Raw genomic sequence first — 14,637 nt, forward strand, 5'->3', positions numbered from 1 at the left:
CCACTGTGAGTAAGTCTACAAATGATAAACGCATTAAATTGAAGTTAAGATTAAAGCACCACTTTTTTCTGTGTTATTTCATGTTTTGTCCTTCCAAATGAGATGTTACGCCTGGACAGATACACTTATAGTTACTTGAGAAGCAGTTTCCCCAACATGAGTGACCACTTTTTACTTGAGTAATACTGTTTTGGACAAATGGCGTTCTTGCTTTTACTTCTCATTGGCGAGTCTACCCATCTCTGGAAACCAAGCACAAGTAGGCTAAAGAAAGTTAGAGAAGACCATGATGCCCTTGGTTATGATGTTACGTCTTAGCAGTTTATACACCATCCGACCAAGACCGTCCAGCCCTCCACATTAACAGTCTGTGTCTTGCCGCCCGAAAAAAGACAAGGCTGGAGGAGATAAGGCAAGTCAAGAAAGTGGTACATCTTCCTGACGGCTCTGGGTCATGCTTTGAGAGCTCAATAAAACTCTCAGAGACTAATGTCACAGCAGATGTGGAGCTGCCAGCCTCTGCTTTAGGCGGGCACTTAAGGATGGAGCGAGACACTATTGCCACAAGAACGCGACAAGAGTGGCTCCACGAGAACGAGAAAAGGCAACCTTTTTGACACGATCTACTGCATAATGAATAGATTTTCACAATTTTGGTCCGACTTTTTTTATTTAAGTTCTTCTTTCTTTTTGTCCGAGTCAAATGTAAACACAAGAAAAACCACTCACGATTTCATCTTGTGAGATCGACTGGTTTGAGATCTTCCCTAAGCTGGTTCTACAAATGTATAATTCAGAAGTTTATTACCATAACTAACAAAGAGACAAAGAGAAACGGACCTCACGTTTCAATTTGAATTTGGACAATTTGACAAATGAGTACCCTCGAGGACAAACTTGTGAGAGCAAAGAAAGCCACTCCGCCATTGTGTATCCCCTATTTGAAGAAAGACTTGAAATATGTATAGAATATTTAAAAGCATAACATAAATCTCCAGGCGGACCAAGCACTAAGACCAGAATAGACAAACGTGCTCTCTTTTTTGTTCGTTTTTGCTGTCCAGATAAATGCACATTTTTTCTGGATGTTGTTTACTGTCTACAGCATTTGTGTTGTTGGTATTTTAATAATTCATTTCCATATCCTTATTTTTAGCAACAGCAAAACCTTATTTGCATATGTGTTGTCTTCAACTTGGAGTTTGAGCGGCGATATCGGCTCAAGCCACCGATGAATAAGCAGAAAATACAGACAGAATTAATTTTAAAAAATGATGGTGTACTTGTTTTTGCCCATTATAATTGTTTAATAGATACAACTAGGAATATTTGCCGTTGTAGCAAAGCAAAGATAGGTAATTTCAATTCAAACAGTTCAAAAGTGCTATTAACTATCATTTATCATTCAGAAAGTTAGTTTTAAAGAGCGTGTCACGTAGAGGAATGATAATCTGTTGGACAATTTGCATGAAAGTTAATTCATTGTTGTTTGATGTCAATAATCGCGAATAACAATCATTTATTTTAGACTGTGAAACGATCTCTAGACACAGCCAGACCACGTTTCTGAAATCCTTCGCTTGAATTTGTATTAAAGAAATAGCGGCGCAAACGTCCACACAAGCATGTACACGCTCTCCTCTTTCATACTGCAGCAGCTATCACGTTCACTGCTAACTCGATAATCCTACGAGATGACAACAATCAATCAGGACGAGATGGACACACGTGCGCCCTAACGACACAATTAGACAGCAATTCATAGGAAGCGTCTTAGTGCAGAGAGTGGGGCACAATTTGATCAGAACGATACCAATACTGTTCCAGGAAGAGCAGGCGGCTTCGTAACGCTCCATAAAAGCAATATCACAAATGACTCCCTCTAGAGTGACGGGAGTGCTTAGTGGGAGAGGAAGTTAGCCACAAATACTAATGTTATTACATTTTGGCGTAAATACTCCAGGAATAGGATTGAGGTTCAACTTTAGGGTCACTTTAGAAGGTTTAGTGAAACCCTGGGAGACAGAACTGCCAAGAATGTAACTTCATTCACTGTTTTCAAAAGTAAATGTGATGGGACAGTTTGAAGGTATAGTCAATTTGAAGTTTGGCAACAAATTATGTCTTTTTATGTTTTGATTTATTTTGTTTTTTCTTCTTTTTTTAAACTTAAACTGTTTTTCAATTTTATGCCACAAAAATATAACATATAATGGAAACTTATGTTAAAAAACCTTCAAATACAGGTCAAATAAGTCACATTTGTCAGAAACTTAAACCTGAACCAGCACAATTGAAGCAGTGTTTCTCAAACTGTGGTACGCAAGCTCCTTTTGACACAATTCTGACAAAGTTTTGGGTTTGTCCTCCTATGGGCTAGTCCTTCTTTAGAACTACATAAATCATTGTATAGTCCTTTTTCACCTTAGTTTAGTTTATTATTGGTGTTGTTTTTGGACTTTTCTGTTGATTACTAGGATACTATAAATATATACATTTATAGTAGTAGTAATTTCTGTAAATATTGCCCTACGCTATTAATGTTTATTCTAGATGAAGGACTTGGATATGCGACTTCTTCTTCTTCTGTTACTTTTAATGGCAATTGGCATGAAACTGAAAATGTGCACATTTACTGCCACCTACTATAGTTGTGTGTCTAGCTTCTTCTACCGCTTCCTACTGTAGATTTACGTCTTCAAAGTATGTGTTTTACGCTATAGTGTAAAAAGGAGAGAGAGAGAAAGAGAGCAAGAAAGAGAGGGATAGAGCAGATACACGACTTGACAGACAACAATTCATTCCAGACCTTGTCAATCTAACTATTGCACAGTAAAAGGCCAGATGAGGGGGATACAGTGGTTAATACCATGCGAACTAAGACGTTTTTTAGTCTGAAAGTCTGTTGTATGTGCCTTTCTTCTGAGGGTGTGTTGTAGATGTACCACATTAAAATAGGGACTATAAACTGGGACAACGCCTGGAAATAAACATAGACCAGGACTAGATCAGGACCAAACCAAGTCTACATCAGGACCAAACCAAGTCTACATCAGGACCAAACCAAGTCTACATCAGGACCAAACCAAGTCTACATCGGGACCAAACCAAGTCTACATCAGGACCAAACCAAGTCTACATCAGGACCAAACCAAGTCTACATCGACCAAACCAAGTCTACATCGACCAAACCAAGTCTACATCAGGACCAAACCAAGTCTACATCAGGACCAAACCAAGTCTACATCAGGACCAAACCAAGTCTACATCGACCAAACCAAGTCTACAACAGGACCAAACAAAGTCTACATCGACCAAACCAAGTCTACATCGACCAAACCAAGTCTACATCGACCAAACCAAGTCTACATCAGGACCAAACCAAGTCTACATCAGGACCAAACCAAGTCTACATCAGGACCAAACCAAGTCTACATCGACCAAACCAAGTCTACAACAGGACCAAACCAAGTCTACATCAGGACCAAACCAAGTCTACATCGACCAAACCAAGTCTACATCAGGACCAAACCAAGTCTACATCAGGACCAAACCAAGTCTACATCGACCAAACCAAGTCTACAACAGGACCAAACAAAGTCTACATCGACCAAACCAAGTCTACATCGACCAAACCAAGTCTACATCGACCAAACCAAGTCTACATCAGGACCAAACCAAGTCTACATCAGGACCAAACCAAGTCTACATCAGGACCAAACCAAGTCTACATCGACCAAACCAAGTCTACAACAGGACCAAACCAAGTCTACATCAGGACCAAACCAAGTCTACATCGGGACCAAACCAAGTCTACATCAGGACCAAACCAAGTCTACATCGGGACCAAACCAAGTCTACATCGGGACCAAACCAAGTCTACATCAGGACCAAACCAAGTCTACATCGACCAAACCAAGTCTACATCAGGACCAAACCAAGTCTACATCAGGACCAAACCAAGTCTACATCAGGACCAAACCAAGTCTACATCAGGACCAAACCAAGTCTACATCAGGACCAAACCAAGTCTACATCGGGACTCAACTGGGATCAAACCAGGATCAAACAAGCACAAGTGTGAATGCGCCCTGAGTGACTTATCAGTAAATGGCACTTCCGTAACCGGTTTCTATTGGCGATGTGTCATCAATAGTACACTTGAGAGACATGATCAGAGGGCGCTGCAGGGCCGTGAGTCATGCCGCTGTCATCGAGCTCAGACAGAGGCTCCGGCAGCGCGGGCCTGGACCACTGCCAGCAGATCAGAGGAACGATGACTCTTCACATCACAACATGATCACATTACATCTTAACTAACACGACTTTCCACTGCTCGCCAACAGGTTCAGTTTTTGATGTGGATGTAACGGTGAATGAATGTAGCAGTAACTGAGATCACCGAACACAGACAAGAATGAGAGGCTGTGGCGTGTGGGTTGTTTTCAGCATTGAGGCCAATAGAGCTCGGGATTGTGACGTCATCGCTCAGCCTAATGTTAAACCAATGGACATGTTAAGAGATGTTAAATACAAAATTCAAAAGTGCTTTAACACAACAGATTGACACATGTATTGACCATAGTGGCTCAGTTGCTTAGCAGCTGTATTGCCACATAAAAGGACTGTGTGTTGTAGATGAAAATATAAAAATGGAATTAAATTAAACATTGCAACTACTTGAGACAAAAAACAACAGAGGGAACAACGGAGACCATAATCCTTTGCTCTATTTTAGTGAAGACCAAATGGAGACATTGTGTTTTTGAATGGCATGTCATTATTGTTAGGCCATACTCATGTGCATACAACTGATGTAAATAAGAGTGTTTTGTTAGTTAATAATTAACAATTAGTATTATTTAGTCTTATGCTAGCTATTTTTTACTTTACTTTATTATTATTATTATTTTATTTTTATCTTTATATTTCATTTTATTTTTTGCTCCATTCCCTATTAATATATGAGAGGAATTTTGTTAATAGAGTTATTTGTTTTGTTTAAAAGAGTTCTTCTATTAAAAAAATTCCCCATGTGTGGACAATAAAGGATTATCTTGTCTTATCTTATTCACACCATAAGCTTGTCAAAATTGCATATCTACAGTTCGGTTTAGCAATAAAAATGTTATCATGATAATATTGTACTTGCGATTTGAACATTGTTACATTCCTAAAAGAAAACTCTCTATATATTAGCGTACAACGGGATCCAGAATACACACGTCTTCAAATCTTTGCAAAGAGTGAGTCTGGTCCCCACGCCCTCCGCCGCGCCACACAAGACAAAAGAAAAACCAAACGCAAACAGTACTGTACCATAAGATTTGTTTATTTCCATGACACATGTGAAACAAAAGGAGTGTATTATGTCAGCTCAACTTCAATGTGTTAAAATGTGTCTTTATAAATAATGTTAAAAATGCAGTATGTTTACAGACTGTGCATCAATGCATTTTTGAACTTGAAATTAAAATGCATTAAAACTTTTCTGGGTCATCACAAAAAGTTTCGCTCCTTGAATCATGCATTGCCCCGCCGCCTGCCTGCTGAGAACTTTTTCATTATTTCCATAAAAAGCTAGCACCAACTTGATGTGGATTAACCAATGGCCGAGGGGAGTGAATAGTTTAGCGCATTTTCACACAAAGTTGCTCCATGGCTAAAGGGGACGCTTAAATGTCGCTAAAAAACTCAGAAGAAAAGATTAGTTGTGAGTCAGGCGCTGGCTATTTCGTAAGTGTCCAAGTGCGCTCTGCCTCGACTTGTCTCCTCTTCCCTGCAGCCTTCCTCTCTTGCCCTTCCAATCCTATTTTCACCTTTCGCCTGGATGGAGTCATTGTGCTGTGGTTTAGGCCCTGTGTAACAAATGGTGTGTGGGCTTGTGTACATGGGGAGTTCTATGCATTGATAGCCCTTGGTGTTTTCTGGTCTGGCCGAGCAAAGACAAGGATTAAAGGGCAGCGAGCCTTCGGAAGCCGTCTCTTCTCTGTTTGAAATGTGGTCGCCTCGGTTGAACTGGGGCTGAACACTGGGACTACAAAAGGATTGCCTTGAAGTTTGGCCAAAAACATTGATTACAGACTGTGATTCTTGAAACTGAACTGAAGATTTTGATTACCTGTGATCCATCATAATAACCTTGATAAAACAATTAATTGAAACAGCTTTGATCGCAGAGAATGTGCGGATACTGGAAAGAGAACGCCATTTAGGAATCTAAAAACTAAACTGGCCAAGAACACACTCTTTTCCTTATTTTCTTAGTAAATTCTTAATTTTATGCATTCCTTCTTTCACATATTATATTATTCATTGTTGTGTTGCACCTTACCACCAAAGTCAGTCTGTAATTTGTGAATTCTCTTCATCGTCAACGGCAATAAACCTTTTTCTGATTCTGATTCTAAAGACGTGAAGTCTGGAACCAGGTCAAGTCCTGATTCCAATGAGCGCAACTGACAGGTGGATAAACCAATCAGAGACATGCACGATCCGCTCGTGTCAAAACAATCATGAGCAAAAAACTAAAAGAGAAACATGGACTAATAAACAGCACTTCTGCTAAATCAATAAGTGAAGCACTTTGGAGATTTGAGAGGAATTGTTTGCTGCATTAGCTCAGTATACAAACAACTGTGCCCTGTTCTGGCTCGAAAGGTCCAAGGTCCAAGTACTCATCATTTTGAATCTAGTTTAAGTCACTAACAAACACATTTAGGGCATCTAAGCATTTTATCCAGCGTTTCCTTTTCTGCCCTGACAGGGAACATAACCATCAGCAGCAGTTTGTGCCGTCACGCCCCTAATTGAGTCAATAACGTTGCTATTTTCATCACATCATCATCTCTGCTTCTTGAAGTCAGCTTAGCACCCCGCAGTCCCATCCTTTTACCGCTAAACACCAGAGCTGAAAACACCCGTGACCTTATCTGACAATCACCAATTTTGAGAAGATTTGAGCGAGATGAACATGCTAAAAAAAATAACACCTCTGTACTCACTGGACTAGAAAGAGAAGGATGTTTTTTGTAAATATTTGGAGCTACATTTCCATTACGGCCTCTGCGGTGTCACTGAGGTGGAACACACAAAGCCAAACTGAGAGGACGCACGCAAAATCAGCAGCCCAAGGATTTCACTATAACCACGTGATTAATGGTCCGCTAAATTGAAGACATTAAGATGGTGCGGGGTGGTAAAAGGGGCCTCCCGGGACAAAGAGTGTGTTATTACGTATACCAAAATGCAGAGTGCACAAGCGATCCAAATCAGGACCCACTGCTCCTTTCCCAAGTGACGAATCTCCAAAGTCACAGAAGATTTCAGATTTTCAACAAACATCAATGACAACCGGTAATTTACCATTTTGGGCGGGTCGTGTGTGTGGTGGAGTTAAAGACTATATAAAGTATAGGGTTGTCTATGTTTAGAGAGACAGTTGCCCAAGAGCGGGATGTGTACCATAAAAAGCAGTTCTCAGAGAGCCCGATCTGTTTTTGAGCTAAGAGGATAATGTAGTTTCCATATCACATTTTAGATTAAATTGTGAACGTTGTTATGAATAAATGCACAGTTTGAATATTGACTATATAGCATTTTGTTGGGAAAAAAATGTATATTGTACACTTTAAAATAAGGGAATATGGTGTTATTCCTGACATTTTGTGATAAATTTGACAGAGATTTCATATTTGTCTGATAATTAAACCTCAACTTATATGTTTAAATATATTTTTGTCATAATGCCCATCCCTAATTGTAACGAACTAACAAAAAGCTCAGTTTCTTTGTTCTTCTCACTGTATTCAAAAACTCAATCTGGAGTATTTTGCATGTTTTAACACTACACTTTTTCATTTCACCAACAGTTTTAATGCTTGATAATGATTGAATGATTGTGTTGGTCTTGTGCTGCTTCTTGGCCAGACGGTCATAGTAAATGAATGTGTTCTCAACTGACCTACCTGGTAAAATATTGAATAAATATATAAAAAAAAACTATGGCAGGAAGAACACACAGTACCTACAGCAATCCTCTCACTATTCTAGACCATCACCTATAACAATTATTAATGAGCATTATTAAAAACCGCTCACACTGACACGTTTCTCCATTTGACAGTGTAATTACCTCCAGGTTGCTTCCTTTTATTATAAAAGTATGGTATTAACCCCAGCACAGGATAAAACATGTTAATAAAAAGGATATGGAAATACCTCTCAGGGGTCGTGCTCATAATTGGTCAGAGGTGAAGGGGTCAGCCATCCCCCTCCCCCCCATCGCACTTTATTTCTCCCTCTGCGTCTCCCTGGATCTCATTGCCATGCTGATAAATCTGATCAATAATTTAGATATATTCTAACCATAGAGACCCAAACGGGGAATAAAATGGGCTCTCGACAGCGCAGGGGAGTGAAATAAAACAGTAAAGATAACACAGGCCTTTGTAGTGAGTCCACAAAGGATACGAGAAAGAGGCGGGGTTAAGGCTTTCATTATACATTCAACTCATGCGTCTCTTCCCTCCACATCCAGGTTGTGTTCGCTCCAAGGTGCACTAATGATATGCCGAGGGGAGCTGCAAAAGTCTACTGCCAGAAAGGGATTTTATTATTCAGACAGTCTCATATCTACAAGATACTGTTTTTTTCACTTACGCTGACAAAAACTTGCAATAAGGGAAATCATACAAATGTGTGGGAAAAATGTGGCTTTCTGTAAAAAGGTTGTAATTTCTCACATGACACAACGAGCGCTGGATACGCCATGATAATTCTAGTATCAAAAACATTTTTGTCTCAAAAACCTGAAGAGGAAAACTAAATCGTTTGATTCCTGCAAGGTGCGTTCGATTGTTTTTTACAGCTTACAATTTGCTCAAATAAATAATCTTTTGTTGACTGAGTGCCAGGACAAGGCCAAGTTGAGGGCTACAGTAGGACTATAATTAACAAGAACATAAACAAGATTAAAAAAAAAAAGTCAACACAAACAAGCCAGTGATGACCAGAGGAATCTATGTAAACAATACATCATATATTTGTGTTAAAAGTATCTTAAAAGACTGCAGTAGGATGGTGGTTACACGGTGGTGCTGCAATAAGAAAACAACACATTTGCAATTGCTCTTTTTAAGAATTGGTTATAAAAAACTAGTCTGGATGTGCAGTTTTTCTATTGCAGATGAGCCTTTGTTGAGTTACAAGAGCAATCAACAGAGACTGGGTCAAGACCACAATCAGGACTGAGCACAAGGGGTCATGTGAAATCAGACACACACACACACGCACACGCACGCACGCACACACACACACACACACACACACACACACACACACACACACACACACTGCTGTAATTAGTCACCTTCACAGCCTTCAGTGGAGAGGAAAATGGCCCAAAGACAATGGATGACAAGGTTAGGAACTTAATTTTTCACCCAGAAGCAAGGTGTTATCCTAAATGAAACACATTAACACTCCTCTGCTCCAGCCTTAAAATCACAATCTATATTAATGATACAATTGTTTAGTGGTGGTAATACTTCAGCAGTGATGTGTACTTAATTGACACAGTATAATACAATATTAGGGTATAAGACAATGATGGCCAAAAACCTTAAGTGATTTAAAACAAAAGGAGGGACTGAGCACCACATTGTCAAGTTTAGAAATACTGATGGGTTAAGTACTGCAGTATTCTAAAGCTTATGTCCAAAAAATGTGGTCACCGCATGAGACAAACTGTGCATTAGGTCTATGGGACGAGCTGTGCGTTAGGTCTATGGGACGAGCTGTGCGTTAGGTCTATGGGACGAGCTGTGCGTTAGGTCTATGGGACGAGCTGTGCATTAGGTCTATGGGACGAGCTGTGCATTAGGTCTATGGGACGAGCTGTGCATTAGGTCTATGGGACGAGCTGTGCATTAGGTCTATGGGACAAGCTGTGCATTAGGTCTATGGGACAAGCTGTGCGTTAGGTCTATGGGACAAGCTGTGCTTTAGGTCTATGGGACAAGCTGTGCATTAGGTCTATGGGACGAGCTGTGCATTAGGTCTATGGGACAAGCTGTGCATTAGGTCTATGGGACGAGCTGTGCATTAGGTCTATGGGACAAGCTGTGCTTTAGGTCTATGGGACAAGCTGTGCATTAAGTCTATGGGACAAGCTGTGCGTTAGGTCTATGGGACAAGCTGTGCATTAGGTCTATGGGACGAGCTGTGCATTAGGTCTATGGGACGAGCTGTGCATTAGGTCTATGGGACGAGCTGTGCATTAGGTCTATGGGACAAGCTGTGCATTAGGTCTATGGGACAAGCTGTGCGTTAGGTCTATGGGACAAGCTGTGCTTTAGGTCTATGGGACAAGCTGTGCATTAGGTCTATGGGACGAGCTGTGCATTAGGTCTATGGGACAAGCTGTGCATTAGGTCTATGGGACGAGCTGTGCATTAGGTCTATGGGACAAGCTGTGCTTTAGGTCTATGGGACAAGCTGTGCATTAAGTCTATGGGACAAGCTGTGCGTTAGGTCTATGGGACAAGCTGTGCATTAGGTCTATGGGACGAGCTGTGCATTAGGTCTATGGGACGAGCTGTGCATTAGGTCTATGGGACAAGCTGTGCATTAGGTCTATGGGACAAGCTGTGCGTTAGGTCTATGGGACAAGCTGTGCATTAGGTCTATGGGACGAGCTGTGCATTAGGTCTATGGGACGAGCTGTGCATTAGGTCTATGGGACGAGCTGTGCATTAGGTCTATGGGACAAGCTGTGCATTAGGTCTATGGGACAAGCTGTGCTTTAGGTCTATGGGACAAGCTGTGCATTAGGTCTATGGGACAAGCTGTGCATTAGGTCTATGGGACAAGCTGTGCGTTAGGTCTATGGGACAAGCTGTGCTTTAGGTCTATGGGACAAGCTGTGCATTAGGTCTATGGGACGAGCTGTGCATTAGGTCTATGGGACAAGCTGTGCGTTAGGTCTATGGGACAAGCTGTGCTTTAGGTCTATGGGACAAGCTGTGCATTAGGTCTATGGGACAAGCTGTGCGTTAGGTCTATGGGACAAGCTGTGCTTTAGGTCTATGGTGACACACACTTCTTTGTGCACGACAGGTCCAGAGAGACTTGGACGGGCCTTCCTTAATAACAGCTGCAGTTCCACAGAGACATGTATGAAAGAGGTAAAAGACCAGTTACCAACCACTGTCCTAAGGCCAATCTCCTCCATCACACTGGCACTGCCAAGGAAACACACTGATCACACAAGCACATTCAGGAACAGGTACTGCGTTTTGGAGCAGATGAATGACAATTTGGTATGAATTGAATGTCAAGGTGATCTAAGTATTCTGTGGCTCTGACATAATGTTGAATACAATCGTTTCAGCACCTCCACCGCTAAAGAATCTGGTAAGTGTTAGCTTTGTGCAGCTGCAATCTCTTTCTATAGCAGTATGAACTATAATACTGGTGTAATATGTAGAATTGGAATATCAGTGAAATGAGCCCCAATGTTGTGTATGACGTTAATCAAGCACATGGTCGTTAGGGATAACAGGTTTTTTTCTTGGAAGCGCTCTCATTTGAGAATATTTTCCTAGAGTGTAGCATTGCGATGTTTTAATGTTTTAATGTTAGGGTTCTGTCCAAAGTTCACATTAGAGTCTTAAGTATGAACTGATGAACTACAAGAATCACACGCGTTTCAGAATATGTTATCATAGATCAGAATATGTTATCATAGATTGTCATGGATGAAGTCTGGGTATTTTCTTGTTTGTGGAGGAGCCAACCCCAAATCACAAAGCACTTCACTGGAGGGTCAATTTAAGGTCGCCGCAAACACAAAACACAAATTGCCTCAATGATTTTCCTGTACACCAAACCAAATAATCAAACAGACAGAGTTAGGCCTGGATCCAAGAGTTGCTCATTGTCAGGAGGTTGATGGAGACTTTGTCATCCGTCCAGCTCCACTGTCTGGAATAGTTAGGCTACAAAGGGAGGAATAACCAAGGCATCTCAATCAATAGCGGCTCATTATGGGCTGCCTTCTGTCCCAGAGAGATGTGCCCCATGCACCACTAAGGCCTGTTGATGAGGAAAGCAGACCACAATTCAATTAGACCATGGCCGAGATGCCAAAAGACGTTTGATCAAAGCACTCTGTCTGGATAATTAGCACGGAGCATGGCGGTTCACAGGGGCTATTTTTACATCTGAGGAGCGGGACATGTTGTTTTGTTAACGGTAGTTTTAGCCCGTAATGGACAGGGGGAACGGCCAGACTCATTGGCGATGCATAGGTTTGGGTCGGGCAAAAGAGCACAGTCCCGTGTGTCTGGTGCGCAGGGCGACTCGCACGCTCATGTGGACATACGCCGACACCTGCGCAGAGACATACACCCCCATGACCTTTGGGAGAGGTGGGACAGCGCAGGTCTCGCCCCTCGTGTGGGTTAAGTTGTGGAGGAGGAAATGTCAGCTCATCCAGAAATGCTGCCTCAGGGGGAAATAATGCAATTTCTAGGAGCCTTCTGGGACTTTTTAGGCAGCCCACTGACAGTATAATAAAGTCCTCAACAAATGGCCGACCTCTTTCACTCTAATGAGGCAAAGAGGTATGAGGACTTTGAAGGGAAAACAAGTGTGACCCTCGAGATGAGTTCACTTCCTCACACAAACGGCCCTAAATGACATATGACCTAAAGACATGTAAGGTAATATTTGTATTGCTAAAAACGTCCTTCTGACAGAGATTTCCACATAAAACACAAGTTAAATTGCATTAGTATGTCAAAAGGAACATCTAAATATTGACTGTAAGCTCACATAATGCATTCACTTAAATGCAGACAATCTTCTCTCTGGTTTATATTGTGATGACGAAGAGCAGAGATGGGTTTCTTAGCCTGGAGGCAGCAAAAGGCTTCGAGAAAACGCTTCCATTTAATACGGCTTACAATATAATGAAAAATGCTGCTTTAAATGAACATTCATATTGCTCTATTTGTATTTCGTGCCCTTAAGTAACTCTCCGTGCCAAACCCTTACACGTTTTATTAACTTCTTTGTGTTTGGGTAGATTTTACGGCCCCTCCGAGCTATGAAAGGTGGCATTTACTTGCAGGGCTTCTTCTGTGAGCAAACTCAGTTTTAATACCACCATAAATAACATTGTCACACCCTGTCAAGTAAACTCCACTCAGAGGTAGTGACAGAGCCAAGCTGGCCTGCAGTCAATGGGAAGCTACTATCTTCTTAAATGTCACAGTCCACACACCACTGGTTTTTAGGTTTAAGGCTATCCAACCAGTGTAGCTTTTGCTGTGGATTTCAGAAATGGATCTGTCTAATCCAAAAATAGATTAATAAAGCATAAATGTAAAGTAATTATTTGTGTAATTGAGGGAAACATCACAACACAAATGATAGGACATTAAACATTAAGTCCAAACCACTTGTAACTTTCTAAACAGCAGAACAGTGATATCAACCGCTTTGAAGGAAATGGTTTAAAAAATTGGGATGAATCAAGGGCACAGTGTCCTAAATCTGTCTGTCACTCGGACTGCATACCGAGTAAAAAGTCATGGTTCTTCCATATTAAAGAGGCACCAGACTTGGAAATGCCACAAGTTGATTGAAAAGGTGGAAAATGCAGTGCCAAAGCTACAAAGCAGACATGCAGTTACAGTAAATGATCAGTGTCAATGCAGTATAGACACACTGTGACATGGTAATAATAGTCGCCAACGTAGCACTTGTATAGCACTTTTCAAGACACACAAAGACGCTTTACATAAGGAGACAAACAGTAGATAAAGTGAGAACAATGAGGCTTACAAACATGAAAAAAAACAGAGAGAGAGACAACTATAGTCTCTGATATACTGTACCCTGTAAAACTCAAGTCACAATGATGATAAATCTATCTAATTAAATGAATGGGTCTATTCTTTCAGGGAGTGGAGTAACCTGTAGGCATACATTTTGCGTGCGCACCTAAAACATGTAGGCTTTAGAGTCACTGAAAACCTTTAATCAATCCAAACAAAAACAATCCTATATAACTTTTTTATTCAAAACATGTAATGAAGCTTGTTTAAATTGTCTCCTCACTCACCAGTTGTAAAGTGCAGATGAAGATGAGAGTGCATCGCCCGCTACAGCAGCCCATTGTGAGAGGAACAACGTGCGCTTCTACTTTATAAAGGCTCGCGCTTGGGACCTCTTCGCGTTGCTGACCCCACTTAAGCTTGGTCCAGGCTCCCGGGGCGTAGACCCATTCTTTACTTTAATATTCTAAAGCGTTCTGTCTGCTGTGGTCCGCGGCACCGTCTGCTCCACCACGCACCGGGGCGCACTTGAGGTGACTGGCGGACTGGGACGGTGCTGGAGCCGGTGTGTGAAAACGCAGGGTGGGTGGGTGCTGTGGGTGGGTGCCGCGGATGGGTGGGGGTGGTCCTTCTGAGGGGCCGGTATGGGGGGGGGGGGACGTCATCGAGCGTCCACATGCTGTCTGTGTCTGTTGAACCGTGACCAGAAAGACACGTGACAAGAGATAGCAATTAAACCGAGAACGCTCAAAACAAAGGCAATTTATTACCATGGCAATAGGAAGATGATGAG

General features: G+C 41.5%; 1 protein-coding gene across 2 annotated transcripts in view; it reads right to left on the reverse strand.

The window, feature by feature from the left end:
- The window catches only part of LOC140380220 (sodium/potassium-transporting ATPase subunit beta-1-interacting protein 3-like), a 42,680-nt gene extending 28,295 nt beyond the window's left edge, over positions 1 to 14,385 (reverse strand). For both annotated transcript variants that reach the window (XM_072464385.1, XM_072464384.1), the window contains exon 1: positions 14,132 to 14,385. In XM_072464385.1, coding sequence (XP_072320486.1) covers positions 14,132 to 14,185 — 54 coding nt within the window. In that variant the 5' untranslated portion in view covers positions 14,186 to 14,385. The remainder of the gene's footprint in view (positions 1 to 14,131) is intronic.
- Positions 14,386 to 14,637: the final 252 nt, after the last annotated feature.

This window comes from Eucyclogobius newberryi, unplaced genomic scaffold, assembly GCF_026437365.1.
Source record: "Eucyclogobius newberryi isolate DKJ021-1_F unplaced genomic scaffold, fEucNew1.0.hap1 SCAF_454, whole genome shotgun sequence".
Taxonomy (NCBI): domain Eukaryota; kingdom Metazoa; phylum Chordata; class Actinopteri; order Gobiiformes; family Gobiidae; genus Eucyclogobius; species Eucyclogobius newberryi.